Here is a 14,661-nt window from a genome sequence, read left to right as displayed (position 1 = left end):
TTTTCCTTAATAAATGCACTTTGATGGTCAAATCAGCTGCATTTTCAAAAGCCGATATGCGGAAACATGAACGCTCAGAGAGCGACTTGCTGTCCATTTCTTCGAAATTTAACGAGATAACCACCTAAAAACTATTATTTGTTTGCTTGACTTTATAATAACAGTGTGACTTAGTTGAATTTTTCTTAATAAATGCACTTCAGTGGTCAAATCAGCTGCATTTCGCCGGGTCGGCGCAGTGAAATGCAGTTGATTTGTCTGTTGCTCCAGGCAGACGACGGTGGCAGGCAATGGCAATCCGATTGTCATTAATAGCTACTTTTACCTATTACATGATACAACGGCATGCCATACTGCTCAAGTGCCATCTAGTGGCTGAAAATGGTAGTGTTCAATATTTTCAGTCAGAATGAATATAAACGGTCATATCTCAGCCAAAAATTGGTTTATAAATATGGAAATCCATAAATACGTTGCTTCGGCATATAAGTCGCAGGGCATGTAAATTATGCAAAAAATGTGACTTATATAGCTAAAAATATGGTAAATTTGTTGGTGTTCAATAAAACGTAGAAATGAATCGGTAAATAAAAACGTTTTAAAACTCCAGCAGTGTTGGACGTCATATGTACATTTTAGTCATTGTAGCTAATAAATTATTTAGTCTTTGTTCATGCTGTATCCATCTATACTTCCTTTAGATATCCAAATAGGATTTACTTTAAAAAAGATTTTTATATGATTTATCCTCTTTTCTAAACAGTCGTATCCTCTTTGAGACGGATTAGTGTTCAGTCACTGGTTTAGTTTTGATTTTCAGAAAAGTCCAGATTTTCTGATGCGTGTTCTGCCTGCAGGTGGAATGTGGTGGGCATCCAGGGCTCGCTGATGAGCTACTTCACCGAGCCCATCTACTTCTCCAGCATCATCCTGGGCAGCCTTTACCATGCCGACCACCTCTCCAGGGCCATGTACCAGCGCATCGCCGACATCGAGGACCTGCCGCAGCAGTTCAACCTCAACAGGCCTCTGCTCAGCGGTGAGAGCTCTCCCCGGTGTGAACAAAACAGGGAAAAACATGAAATATTTTGAATTCCTGCTAATATTTTTTAGTCATATTATAATCTTCAAGTTATAAAGACCTGGTCACCTTTTTCGACCTTCATCCAGACATCAAGGAGGAAGGCTTTAAGATTATTTTCGCCTCCCTGGTCAGTTCAGCAGGAAAGGAGAACAGAAGGAGCTTCCCTCCTTTGTTTGATCAGAGCTGACATTTATCTTCTTCTTGTGGAATTTGAATAGCTTTATCGTCTTGTATACGTTTTCAGCAGAGGCTTGACCTTTTCAAAAGGCTATGTAGACCAGAGTTCATGTATTGTTTTTGTTCTTTCTTTTTCTAACTTTCTTTATTTAGATTCAGAACAATGTGCTTTTTGTTCTCTTCTTGCTTATTAGAAGATTAATAGTTTTTAAAATTATTTTAATACAAGGATAATTAATTAACTCATCAGTAATGTTGCTTCTGGTGTCAGACTGGCAAAGTCTGAAACTTTTTATTCTTTTTAAAGTTAGCTTAATAGTTTAGTCATATGACTTTGTTTTGTGTTCAAATAAACCATTTATACATATTTTTTCTTAGTTTTTACCATAAATAATAATGCCTTGCATTTATTAGGCTAAAAAAGTTTTACTAAATCCAATCTGTGTGTCTGTTATCAAACAGTGTCATGAACCAGAACGAAACATTCAGAAGCAATTAATGACTGTTCAATTACAACTACCTTTTGAAGTCAACTTGATTTAAGATTGCTGCCCAAAAGTCCTTCAAACACACAACTAACTGCTGCAACTCACTCAGTTTTACAGATTTTGGGTTAAACTTTAGTGTGGTAGTAGCTGAGCATCCCAACACATACTTAATGAGAATTGGTTCTTAATGGACCCACTGGGAACAGCAACATGTTGGTAATTCAGGGAACATCAATAACGGTCAACATTTTTTTAATATCTTTTTGAAAGTGTAAAACAGGAGTCATAGTGTGTCATTTTAGTTTTTAATATTGTTTCACATTAGAATATCACGACTTTTATTGCAATGAAGTAAATCTTGACATTTCATTTCTTTGAATTAGACTTTTGGGTTCTGTTTATTGTGTGACTGTTAATGAAGCATTCACACTATTGTTTGTGATCCATTTTTCTTCCGTATGTTTTTCTGCATCTTTCTCGTTCCACAATTTTTGTGCTATTTCAACAATTCATAAATCAAAATGTTCAGCTCGTTCAGGAGAACTGTGCTGTGACTTTTGGTATTGGTGCAACTTTAACTTTTTGAAATATTTTTAGCCTTTTCTGCCATTTTTTCTTATAGAAAATGAATTGAGCTCATTTTACATCCTTCAAGTCTTTAGATTTGTTTACAACCTTTTACTGCTCCTTTCACATTTTGTTTTGCTTCAGCTTCCTTGTGCAAATTTAAACTTTTTTCCAGCTACTTTCAAATTTTTTCAGATAATTTCATCTTTTTTCAGATAATTTCAACTTTTTTGTGCTCATTTCTGATTCTTTTAGCAAACATGTTCTTTCTGCTTTCTTCTGCTTTCTTCTGCTAATTTAAGCTTGTTCTACCTTTTTAGCTACCTTTTTAGCATTTTTTAGCTATTGTCAGCTGTTTTCAGATGAATTCAAAATTTTCATAATTTCTGTTACTTTCAGACTAATTAACTTATTTTTGCTAATTTCAGTTTGTTTCGCTCTTTGCAACTTTATTATGCTTTTTTCAGCTATTTCTGCTATTGCAGCTACTATTTAGCTGTTTTTCAGATAATCTTACCTTTTTCAGGTAATTCTACATTTTTTTAGCTCATTTCAGCTCTTTCTGCTTTCTTCTAAGTTTAAGCTTCTTTCTGCCTTTCAGCTAGTGATGTTCGATACCAGGTTTTCTGGTATCGATACCGATACCGCCATTCTGGGCAAATGCACCTAAGTAAACCTTAAAAAAGCAGTGTATTTCAAATCAAAGCTGCATAAAGAACAGGAGACATCAAAGTAACAATTTATTTTAAACTCTGAAGTCTAATAATAGCTAAGTGTATACAGCAACAGAAAAATCAGATACAATCATATAAAGTATGTGAAAATGGTGTTTCAAACACTAAAAAAAGAAAATAAGGAAAATAATAATAATACAGCAGTCCCTCGTTTATAACGGGTGTTAGGTTCCAGCCTGCCCCGTGATAAGTGAAAAACCGTGAAGTAGGGACGCTGTTTATTTGAGTATTTATTGTACTTTTTAAATAAAATATTGTTGAATTATCAAAAATTACTATAAAATGAAAATATTTATATTTTGGGTCAAAAGCTCTCACAAATCCTTGGAAACCTTGTTCTTCCACTATGGACAGAGGCTGGAGATCCTTCATAATCATCTCCCCCAGGCATCTCGTGAGTGTTGCTGCTCTTGGAGAATCGTCTTTAAACAAATATATATATATATAAATATAAATCACAGGAAAAAACAAATTGTAGGCTACTATGCACTGAATGCCTAATCTTAATTAGATTAATCTATGTATGTAGTCCCTCCAAATAGTCTACAAATAGGGGCTACAAACACTTCCTCTTTCATAATACTGGGTGACTCAATTTGAAATTGCCAGTTAATTTTTTTAATTAATTAAATAAACGCCACAATAATTGCACAATAATGGAACTAATATAAATTCAAATTGTAAATAGCTGTTTTTAAGACTAATTTTTTTTATCCATATTTTCTACTACTGTATATATTTTCAGAGTTCACCCAGCAAAGCTGTTTTATCACCATTGCTCTGTATAATCTGATGACACCTGATCCATGGAATCCACTTTAAATTATCAATTTTTTAGGAAACCTTACCTGAATAAATATTTTTGCCGGTGTGAGATTATCTCAGTGATAAACATATTACTCCAAACTGAACTCATGCAAACTATTTGTTTGAGCATTAATTTATTATGTTACTTATTTAATAACCATGTGCCACAGCTCTTTACAGTTTTTCCACAAACTTCACAAACAGGTTCTTGGTTGTTTTTGGAGCTGAAATGTCTCCATACGTGACTTTGTGTACGCTCCGCCATTGTTTATGTTTACAGTCTGACTGACTGACCACGACGAGCAGCGTGCCGCTCCACTTACATGCATTACGCACCACTGGCGGAAGAAAAAGTAGTTCCCACCAACCACGTATCATTTAGACAAGATCTCAAGAGTTTTCTTTCCACTACCTTCCTGTTCATGACGTGCATTACCTGAAATGACTGAAGTATCAAAACTATCGATAGTTTGAGTTAAGAAACGATATTATTGATATTTTAATATTGAGCCGCACTTCACTACTTTCAGCTATATTTCAGCCTATTTTTATTGCTATTTTTAGCCTTTTTTATCTTAACAATTTTTTTGCCAATTTTTGATTATTTAAACCAGTTTTAGCAAATATGTTATTTTTCTGCTTTCCTCTGCTAATTTAGACTTGTTCTTCCATTTCAGCTACATTTCAGCATGTTTTTTTAGCTAATTTCAGCTGTTTTTCAGCGAGTTCTTCTGCATTAAGCATTCACACTGCATTTTTGCAGGAAATGCAGTTTCTCTAGTTGCATGCAATGCAGCAAAATAAACAGATTTAAAATGTAACAGATCATTGTAACATTTGGTCTATTTACACCTCCTGCCTCAACACAGAGCATTGAGACACTTCATAAACAAAGAAGGGACATTTTAACATGAATAAATGTCCAGATTTCACTTTGTGCACAGTCTTTATGAAAATCATTCATGTGAAGTGAGATCCTGTGGTCATTTTAGTTTCAATCCTTCAGCATGGCGGAAGGTGTCACTTTGTTTTCTGAAATTTACGCGCCGCTCCCCACCTCTCTCTCCTCGGCCGTGGTTGCTCTCTAAGTGGCAGGTAGAGGAGATAATAGTCTGAGGTTATTAACCTTTTCCGCTTTAGAGAGTTTTCAGCGGTGAAGGGCTGTGGCCTTAGAGCTGTGAGGATTTCATCCCCTGTAAATCATTTTCTGCCATAAGTGCTGCCAAATGGAACCATGGAGCTTAATACACTCTCGCACACACACGCACAAAAAAGGAACAGGACACATGGATTTATGGCATCCATATATCTCCCATTTCTGCTTGGGATACCGCAGAGGCCAAAGTTCTGTAGAGTTTTGGAGTTCAAGCTCTGTCCTCCGGGTGCATGGCATCATTTCTCTCCACCATATCAAATAAAAAACACAAAGAAAGAAAAAGCTGTGACAGGAGTGCGCCTTAAAGGAATAAATATTTTATTGAGGTAGTGGGAGTTTTAGAAGGTGCCACTAAAAACACTATAATTATCTCAATGCTAATTATCTGCCTAAACCCAGAGAGACAGGCTTGGGCCAGGGGACTGAAACTTTTATTATTTTAAAGAACAATGTTTGTCCCTTAGGTCACTAAATAAAATGTGTCCGGGGCTGCAAAACCTGCTACAACCATCATTTATCAACTGGTGGGCCCAATTCAAGTTTGTTGGAGGGGATTTTTTTTTTTCAGCCAAAAATAAAAACTTTTAACATTTAATGATATTTTTATATTTTAGGTAAAAAAAAATTTTTTATATATATTTATGTGAAGAAGAAAAAAAATATGAACCTTTTATACCTATTTTGATCAGAATTAAAGCGCTGAACGCTGCTGGTCTACGTTAGTCCTTTTATTTGTGGAAAAGAGCATAAAAGTTTAAAGTGTGTAAAGTTGAATTTCATGTTAGTTTTGGTCACAACTTCAAAGAGCCGCCGCGGTGGGAACAACGGGCCGCATGTGGTCCCAGAGCCGCAGTTTGCTAACCCCTCTGTTAGCACTCGGAAAGTGTGGCTCGAAATGACCTCCAGCAACTCCCTCACCACAGTTTTAGCTCATTGACTGTTAAACACCACATCTTCTAAAGTCAATTAGCTGTGGCATTGATAGATATAGGTTAACTTGAAAAATTAATTAGTTGTAGATTTACAATCAAGAAACTATTAAAATGTACTTAGTACCATTTCAGACTTTTATGGTAATATAGGTATGCACAATATTATCGGCATGGTATCAGTATCGGCCGTTATTAGCAATAAAGTTAAATATTGAACATCTGCCATTCCATCAAAATAACTCACGATGTAAAAGGCGCTGTTTATATATATGTATACATATACGTATATAAATATATATACACAAAAGGCACTGTTTTTGTATGACAACCCAGTGACGAGGACGCCTGCAGTGCCCGCAGAACGCCATGACGTCACGTGCGCCATTAAGTTTAGATTTGTGAAAATCTACAAATTTGCACTGTTCGACTGTTGTCGTGTTAGAGAGAGTAAATGGAGAGGTCATCGAGCTGAAAGAATTCGCTCAATCCCTGGCCCTGGTATGTTGCGCTAACACGTACCCCAGTTGGAAAGTCCCTCACAATATAAACTGGTGCAGTGGCAGCTGCTGGTCAAATAATGGAAGGAGCAGCGGACGTAGAGCTGACTGGTTATTGTAGAGATTCTGCATCCACTTTAACAACACTCACTTTTCCTCGGTGTGCACCTTCAGGTCGAGTTTTTAGCACTGACAAAAGTTTGCGGTTTAGTTTTTCAACAAATCTCTATTCTGTGATGTAAGAAAACTAATTTTGTTTTATTACAGTTGTTAAAAAAAAGAGGGTTAAAATATATGTGAAGTTTTCATAGTAGTACACGTCTGAAACAGATGGTAATACTGAATATAATTTGAAGAAGACTAAACAAATACCGCCCAGCCCTGCTTGGACCTTTTCATGACGTTTACGTCCTCCTCCAAAACAGATCAACTAAAGAGTCATAAATCATTTTGGTCTGTTTCAGGAATTAGCAACGCTGAGGCCAGACAGCCGGGCAAGGCACCAAACTTCAGCGTGAACTGGACGGTTGGCGACCAGGCCCTGGAAGTGATCAACGCCACCACAGGGAAGGACGACATGGGTCGCCCCTCACGACTCTGCAAACACGCCCTGTACAGCCGCTGGGTGCGCCTGCACTCCAAGGTACAGAGACGCCTCAACATCCCGCTGCCTGAAACACTCTATACAAAATATTAAGAAGCTGAGGTGGATTATAGAACAAAAGCTGAGAAAGACAAAACCTTGAGTTTCACCAAGCATCATGGCTAAAAGAATTCTGCTATTTTTATTTATGTCAACAATAAAATATTTAATTCAAATATTTGAAACTGACAGTGTATGGAGAAGCCCTAAGATTTATATTGTCTTAGTTTGGCTCTTCCACTCAGCACGTAGCTGCAGAAGCTTGAGAGAGGTGAACGTGCAGGTCCTAGAGCCTGCCGTGTTTGTTTAAAGTGCCACACTAACAGTTTAAAGTGGAGGAGATATTTTCTGTAATAATTTACCCAGACAGTGTCATGATACTGTTTTTGTTGTTGTTGTTGTATAGTTTTCCACTTGACTAGAAATAATTGAGAATTGCTTGAAAATTAACCTGATAAATAAAATATTTTGAGAGCTGAATGTTGCGTTAACTCCACACATCTTGTGTTTTTATACCACCGTCTGAGGCGGGTCGTGTTATGGTACAGTTTCTATTGTCCCTCCCATAACTTCTGATCTGCTCAAGATAATTTAACCAATCTTCATATAGATAAACGTCATCACTAAACAGGTTGTTGTGTATGCTCCCAGGTCAAGGTCACAAATTAAGGTCAAAGTTAAAACTATGTTCTTGCTTGTCTGGGTCATAACTTCTGATCTCTTCAAGATAATTTAATGAAACTTGATACACATGTGCATCATCATTAGACTACGTTAATACACTTTTCATAACATCAGTTTCAAGGTCAAAGTCATAGATAAAGGTCAAATGTTATACAAGGCCATTATAGATGTTATCTTTATAGATTGCTGTATAATAGTTTGTTGATGGGCGTATAAAGTGCTGAATGCAGTAATCTTGATCACGATTAGCTGAATTGTTTAAATCTGATTCCGTCTCTTCTTCCTCCTCAGTTTTCTTCCATCTTGCGGATCAAAATGCTGAAGCCGAGCTCGTACCATGAAGCCAAGCAGGCGGCCGCAGAGTACCACTCCGCTAAGAAGGCGCTGATCAAGGCCTTCCACAAGGCCGGCCTGGGGGCCTGGGTCAAAAAGCCCATCGAGCAAGACCAGTTCACCCTCAGCTCCTGAGAGTCCAGGGACGAAGGGGGGTTCCTAATGGATCTGCTCCTCCCTCCCTGACCCAGGCTTGAAAGCGAGAGAGCCCTTTACCACCAACCAGGCGTTCACGTCCATCCCCATGCGTCAGCACGAACTGATTCCCGCTCATCGCTCCCATTCCTCTGAGGACCTCAGCTTCACGTCTTTCACTCATCTTTAAATTTTCATTTGTCCTGGATGGTGTTTTTCATTGTTTGTGTTTTAAACTGGAATCAGTGGAGGGTTTTTTAATCATTATTATTCTTTAGCATTTCCTTTATATTTCCTAGAGAAATCTTGTTCCTCATTCTGTAGATGTGGAAACGGGTCCCATTCAAAAGTTTTGTCTTAAACAATGACTGTAGACATTTTAGGGTCAAATGTAGCCTAGATACAAGAGATTCTGTTGCCTAAAACAAACATTTATGGACCTTTTAGCTCAAATTAAAAGCAGTGATTTTTATTTAATTATGCTGAAATGTTAAGGATGTAAATCTAGTACAGAAAAGTGAAAATAGTTATTGAATCTAATGTTTTTAACTGACCCGTTCCTTACGACAAGACCATTTGTTTCCCTTGTATTAAAGGTGAAAACAAATTTTCGTCGCTTTGTTTGATTCACTGACTGGAAAAAATATGTAAGTTTAGTTGGTTGATTAATTTCTTTGTGTTGTTTTTTTACGTCTGTTCGTTCCCTTAAGCACTCGTTCTTCCTTCACCGTCATTTCATACTTGAACAGCAAGGGAGGATATGTGGACGACTCTTCCCCCCCCACGCCGCCTGGGTCTCGGGTCAAGCCTGGGGAGGCGATGCACGTTGTACTTTTCTTTGCCCTTGATTTTAAGCCATGGCTTTGCATGGAAACTGAACTGAGAGGCTTGTAGAGCAGAGGGCGGCGCGATGGAGAACTCCCATCAGCGAATGATTCTTTGTTTTTTTAATGAATGCCAGCAACTTTCTCCACAGGCAGCTTTGAATATTCGTCTCTATTTTCTAGATTTCTTGTGATTGATTGATTTTCGGGGGTGACGGAAGGGACACTTTTCTTTTTCTCCTTTTTTCGTAAAACAAGACTGAAGGACTGAGGAAAGCAGTGAAAATACAGCAAACCTCTCAGATCTTGTTTCCACCACAGCTGTCCGATCAGCTACTAATAGATGTCCTGTAGCACCACATGCAAAACCACATACCAAGTTGGGGACGCCACATTAATCCCTCGTGGCTGCGATGCAAACGTTATTTCGTTGTTGGTTTTTGTTGTTTTTGGATGTACCGTCGCAAACGGTGAAGTCGGTGAAGTCTCAGACGTCGTATGCTAATACCCGATGCCAGTAGTTTAAAACCAAATGTACAGTTTCACGGTGTGATGCTCATCCTCTTGTTAATTACACTCTCTGGTTAATGACGATATACAGTATTTCCAAGCAGCTGCAGTCAGTTCCTGTTTTTGCCGTAGGACAAAAAAAAAAAACATGGTGAATAAATGTGTGCTCAGGTGTCTTTAAGCATACTCTATTCAATTTTCACCAAAGATGAAGATGTCCACGTGTGTTTCTACCCCGGTGTTTTCTAATATCTTGCACATTAATTTGCCATCAGCCCTTTACCGTTGTTTTTGTATATCTGCACAATGTGCTTGTGTTTTGTACAAAAATGACGCATTCTCTTCCGTATTGGGGGGACATTGTCAAGCTTCTTTAGTGCACCTGTAGCTGTCAGTGGTCGTGTGTGTGCAAATTGTGAATCATCATTGCTGCACTCTTGTAGTTCTGTGTATATAAGAAGCAACAGATGTGGCAAAAATGTTCTCCCTTGTGAACCCAAACATCGTTGGCAAACTTTCTGACGCTGCTGTTCCTTAGTACGTATTCGTGGTTCTGTGTGACTCGCAGAGAAACCGAAACAACACTGCCGGGGTTAACGCGCTTCATCCTCATTCTAGCCAAACACACTAGGAACAGGACAAAAGCTAAATTGGTTTAACTCCCTCTCCACCAGCTGGCACTTGAGATGTCACTTACAGGACTGTACCACTTCTTTTTATGAGATTTTGTAGATTCAGAATAAAAAAAACATGAATATCCTAGAGATTCCTTTAACAGGGTTTCTGCAGGGTCTTAAAAATAATTTCAATTTTAGGCTTTTAAAGGTCTTAGATGCGTCCAGATGTTTTTATGTTATGTGCTTACCGGTAGTTACATCTTGAATTTGTACAGTGGCTCATTCCTTTGTTCTGTGTTGTAGTTTTGTCTGAGGATTTCAGGTGTTTTTAATCAAAGTCCCATCATGCATCGGTTCAGTCAGAAGGAATTTATTCACGAACATTCAGTTTATTTATATAGCGCCAAGTCAACAGAAGTTGTCAGCACTGTACAAAAACATTTTGCATCATAAAACCCAGTTAGTGAAGTTATCTATAAGGAAGCCAGCAGATGGTGTTAAATGAATTGGACTGAAATTGAGTGAAAGGCAATTAAATTTCAGAAAAACGTTAGTGACTTATCCAACAAAGTTCACAGGTCATCTGGACGGTTTCTTTTATTGCTGAGACGTTTCGTCCTTCATCCAAAGGACTTCTTCAGTCCGAGGAGCCCCATAAATACCACACTCCCATAGAGGGGGGAAAAAAACAGTTTGCTGGTGATAAGATGGTTTCTTATGTTTTTTGTGTGGGCCCCAGAAACCATCTCCACACCAGCAAACTTTTCTTCTATGGGAGTGTGGTATTGATGGGACTCCTCGAACTGAAGAAGTCCTTCGGATAAAGGACGGAGCGTCTCAGCAATTAAACCGTCCAGATGACCTGACTGAACTTTGTTGGATTTGTACCTGGATTATTGAGCATGAACTTTTGGTATTGGCGACTTGGTTTTTTTTTTTCTAGATCGTGTAGGTCGTCATTTACAGACTCAATGGCCTTAAAGGGTTTTAAAGTCTGGAACTTGAAGAAATCCTGTTTAAAACTTTCCAATTTGATGTTTGATGAGAAGAAAGTGACAGAAAACAGTGTCAGGCTGAAGTCATGAGCAATCCAGATTTCATCTTTATTGTAGGAGTCTGAGCGACGTTTGCTTTCTGCTCCGTCACTTGTTTCATTTCCTTTGGTCTCTTTACAAAGCTGTCTGAGGGTTTTAGTTTTATTTCTGAACGTAAAGTTTGCCTGCTTGGTTTTTTTTGTTTGTTTGTTTGTTTTTTGACTGCACTAACGATGTCAACTGATGATGTCATGATTTAAAAAAAAAAAGTTTCCATTAACGGTTTGGATTTTGCTTATGCTTAACCCTTTGCCAATCCTTGATGAGGGTCAGTGCATACAACCCTCCCTGGTGGTGCAGGGAGTGGATGGTGGTGGGGTGTGGGGGATCAATATTTTATTTGGCGAGTCCAGTTTCGGCAGATTTAGCCCGTTCTGGTCCTGCTCCGTTTCCCTTCTCCAGTTGTCCGAATGTGTGAACTCCACCACCAATGGAAAAAAAACACAAAAAAAAACAACCTTGCATGTTCCAACCGACACTGAAGCTGCACCTCGCATGATGACAAACTTTTAATGGACAATGTAGAAAAAAAAAAGCATCTATAGATAGATATACAAAAAAAAATCAACAGAAAACAATAAAAGAGTTCTTAGTTTACTTATGATCAGTGGTTGAGATTATTTCTTGTGTCTGTGACTCTTATTTCTCTGTGTGTTTGTGAAATTAGTAAAACAAAGATGGCTGCAGCTGGTTGGAGCTGCTCTGAGGCCTCGGGGTCATTTTGACCCAAGGAGGGTGAACCATATTTATTGTTCAAGGCATGTTGCTCTTCACTGAAGACTCATCAAGAGTTAAAAACAGAATTTTATTACAGGAATCAAAACAATGTGGTTTTTACGTTTCCATGCTAAAAATCACTTTTGTGTGTGTTAGCCTCACATCGATAATATATTTTAACAATTTTGTATCAATCAATGCATGACAGCCACTTTAAGCTGCAGGGCTTTAGTGTTAAACATAAAACATCTGTTATCCCAGGTGGAGTTAAAACCCGTCATACATTTTACTCGTGCAGATGTTTTTAAGGGTTGCACTTTTTGCGCTTTAGGGTTTTGGGTTGAGTTTTACTCCGTAATTAAATTGCAGGAATAGATATTACATTGCCTGCCGAATTTTAAAACTAAAATCGTGTTTTGGTGAGAAATGACAGCGTTGTAGTTGTTTGGAAAATAATCTTAATCTCACAAGATGTCATGCTCAGAGTATGTGTTGAGGATGATTCTCAGCTGTTACCACGACAAATTTTATCTTAATATCTATAAAACCTGCTGAGTTTTTGACTTTTTTCAGTGTACTAATCCCTTTCGTGTGGCGGACATCTTGAATTGGGTGAATCAGCTGAATGAAGACATCCATTTAATTATTTTCTGTTACAGTGGTTCATGAGATATTCTGCTAACACGACAGATAAATTCATGCACAGATACTGTGAAAACCATTGTTTAGTGGCTGGCAGTAAATGTCCCAAAGGACAAGATTCTGTCCCCCGCCCCCCAAAACTGAGTGATTGTGTTCCCTGTCTCCACCTCTGAACATTGTGGACTTTGTAAATATTAAAACTCCCCTCTGTGTGTACTTTACTTGAAAGCCTTTAAGCTGGAGTTAGCCGAGCGTAAAGCAGGAACGTCACTGACCTGTCACACTATTTGCAGATGATTTAACATTCAGCCGCTGTCGCTGCAACAAGACCCCCGCTTCAATTAGGCGGCCATGATTTTAACACCGTTTGAATATAATCTTCAAAGTACTCTACGCCCTTGTTTTGGTGTAAAGATGTTTTTTTTTTACTCGTGGTCGTGCTCCATGAGTTGTGGAGTACAGTAACTCGTTTTGCTGTGTGATGCACTTTTTACCACCTAAACTGTGAATGTGTTGGGTGTCAGTCAGACGGGAGGTGAGGCAGGATGAGTCGGATGGACATCTTACTGCTGCCTTTAATCTGTAGGTCCTACAGCGAGCTGAGGCAGGTCCTCGAGTTACAGCATCAAACAAATACTTCAGTATTTACTGAGTGGGTCATGATTGGTTGATTGGCATTAAGGAAAATAAGAACAACTAGAGAAATTTCATTTCCTGTGAAAATGCAGTGGGAATGCTTATTGCTGAAGAGCTTGTTGAAAGCTGAAATTAGCTTAAAAAAAAAACACATGCTAAAATGTAGCTGAAAAGAAATAACAAGCCTAAACTAGTAGAAGATTGCTGAAAGAACACATATTTGCTGAATTAGGTTTTAAATGGGCAGAAATTAGCACAAAGATTAGGAAATCAGCTAAAAATGCTAAAATTGGCACAAAAAATGAAACGACATCTAAGAAGTAGCTGAAAAGGCAGAAAGAAGCTTAACAAGAAGGAAGTGGAAAGAGCTGAAAATGAGCTTTAAAAAATGTGGACTTAGCTGAAAAAGCTAAATCTTGCATGAAAACAGCTTAACAGCAACTGAAATAGCAGAAAAAGCTGAAACTAGCAGAAAAAAGCTGAAATCAGCATAAAGAAAAGTATAGGCTGAAAGCAGGAATTACTGAGGAAAACTTGAATTTGTCTGAAATTAGGTAAAACATTTCTAAAAAAGTAAAAAAAAAAAAAGGCTGAAGAACAAGTTTAAATTAGCATTAAAAAGCAGAAAGAAAATGTTTGCCCAATTAGGCTGAAAGAAGCAGAAATTAGCACAAAATGTTGAAATTATCTGGGGGGGGAACTAAAATTTAGCAAAAAAAAAACACCAAACAGCTGAAAAGTAGCTAGAAATGCAGAAAGAAGCTAAAATTACAAGAAGGAAGTGGAGAGAGCACGTTTTTGCTGGTTTAGGCTGAAAAAAGTTTAAATGAGTGCAAAAAATGCAGAATTTGCTGAAAAAGTTAAATTGGTATACAAACAGCTAAATAGAAGCTGAAATGATAGGAAAAAGCTGAAAGGAGCTTTAACAAGCTGAAATTAGCAGAAAAAAGTTAGAAGCACAAACATGTTGTAGTTAGCAGAAAGGAGCACAAAACAGCTGAAATTTGCTGATATTTTTTATTTTTTGCACAAGGAAGCTGAAAGAAGCTGAACCAGAACAAAATGTGAAAGGAGCAGTAAAAGGTTATAAACAGATCTAAAGATTTGAAGGATGTAAAATGAGATCAATTCATTTTCCACAATAAAGAAAGGCATAAAAGGCTAAATATTTCAAAAAGCTAAAGTTACACCAATACCAAAAGTCAAAGCACCCTTCTGAGCGAGCTGAACATTTTACTATATGATTTGTTGAAATGGCTTGAAAACTGCGGGACGAGAATCGAGCTGAAAAACGTACGGAAGAAAAATGGATCACTGTAGTGTGAGTTCTTATAAACATTCACACATTTATTCAAAGCATCAGAAATCTGCAACTTCTCGGTTT

General features: G+C 37.8%; 1 protein-coding gene across 1 annotated transcript in view; it reads left to right on the top strand.

The window, feature by feature from the left end:
- The window catches only part of adarb1b (adenosine deaminase RNA specific B1b), a 129,384-nt gene extending 120,568 nt beyond the window's left edge, over window positions 1-8,816 (top strand). Inside the window, exons 10-12 of the mRNA XM_037686858.1 lie at window positions 858-1,039; window positions 6,907-7,085; window positions 8,061-8,816. Of these exons, the coding sequence (XP_037542786.1) occupies window positions 858-1,039; window positions 6,907-7,085; window positions 8,061-8,237 (538 nt within the window). The 3' untranslated portion in view covers window positions 8,238-8,816. The remainder of the gene's footprint in view (window positions 1-857; window positions 1,040-6,906; window positions 7,086-8,060) is intronic.
- Window positions 8,817-14,661: the final 5,845 nt, after the last annotated feature.

This window comes from Nematolebias whitei, chromosome 13 (genome assembly GCF_014905685.2).
Source record: "Nematolebias whitei isolate Nwh7 chromosome 13, NemWhi1, whole genome shotgun sequence".
NCBI classification, from domain to species: Eukaryota; Metazoa; Chordata; class Actinopteri; order Cyprinodontiformes; family Rivulidae; genus Nematolebias; species Nematolebias whitei.
The sequence above is the reverse complement of the archived record's forward strand: the minus strand, read 5'-3'. Positions and strand labels throughout refer to the sequence as shown.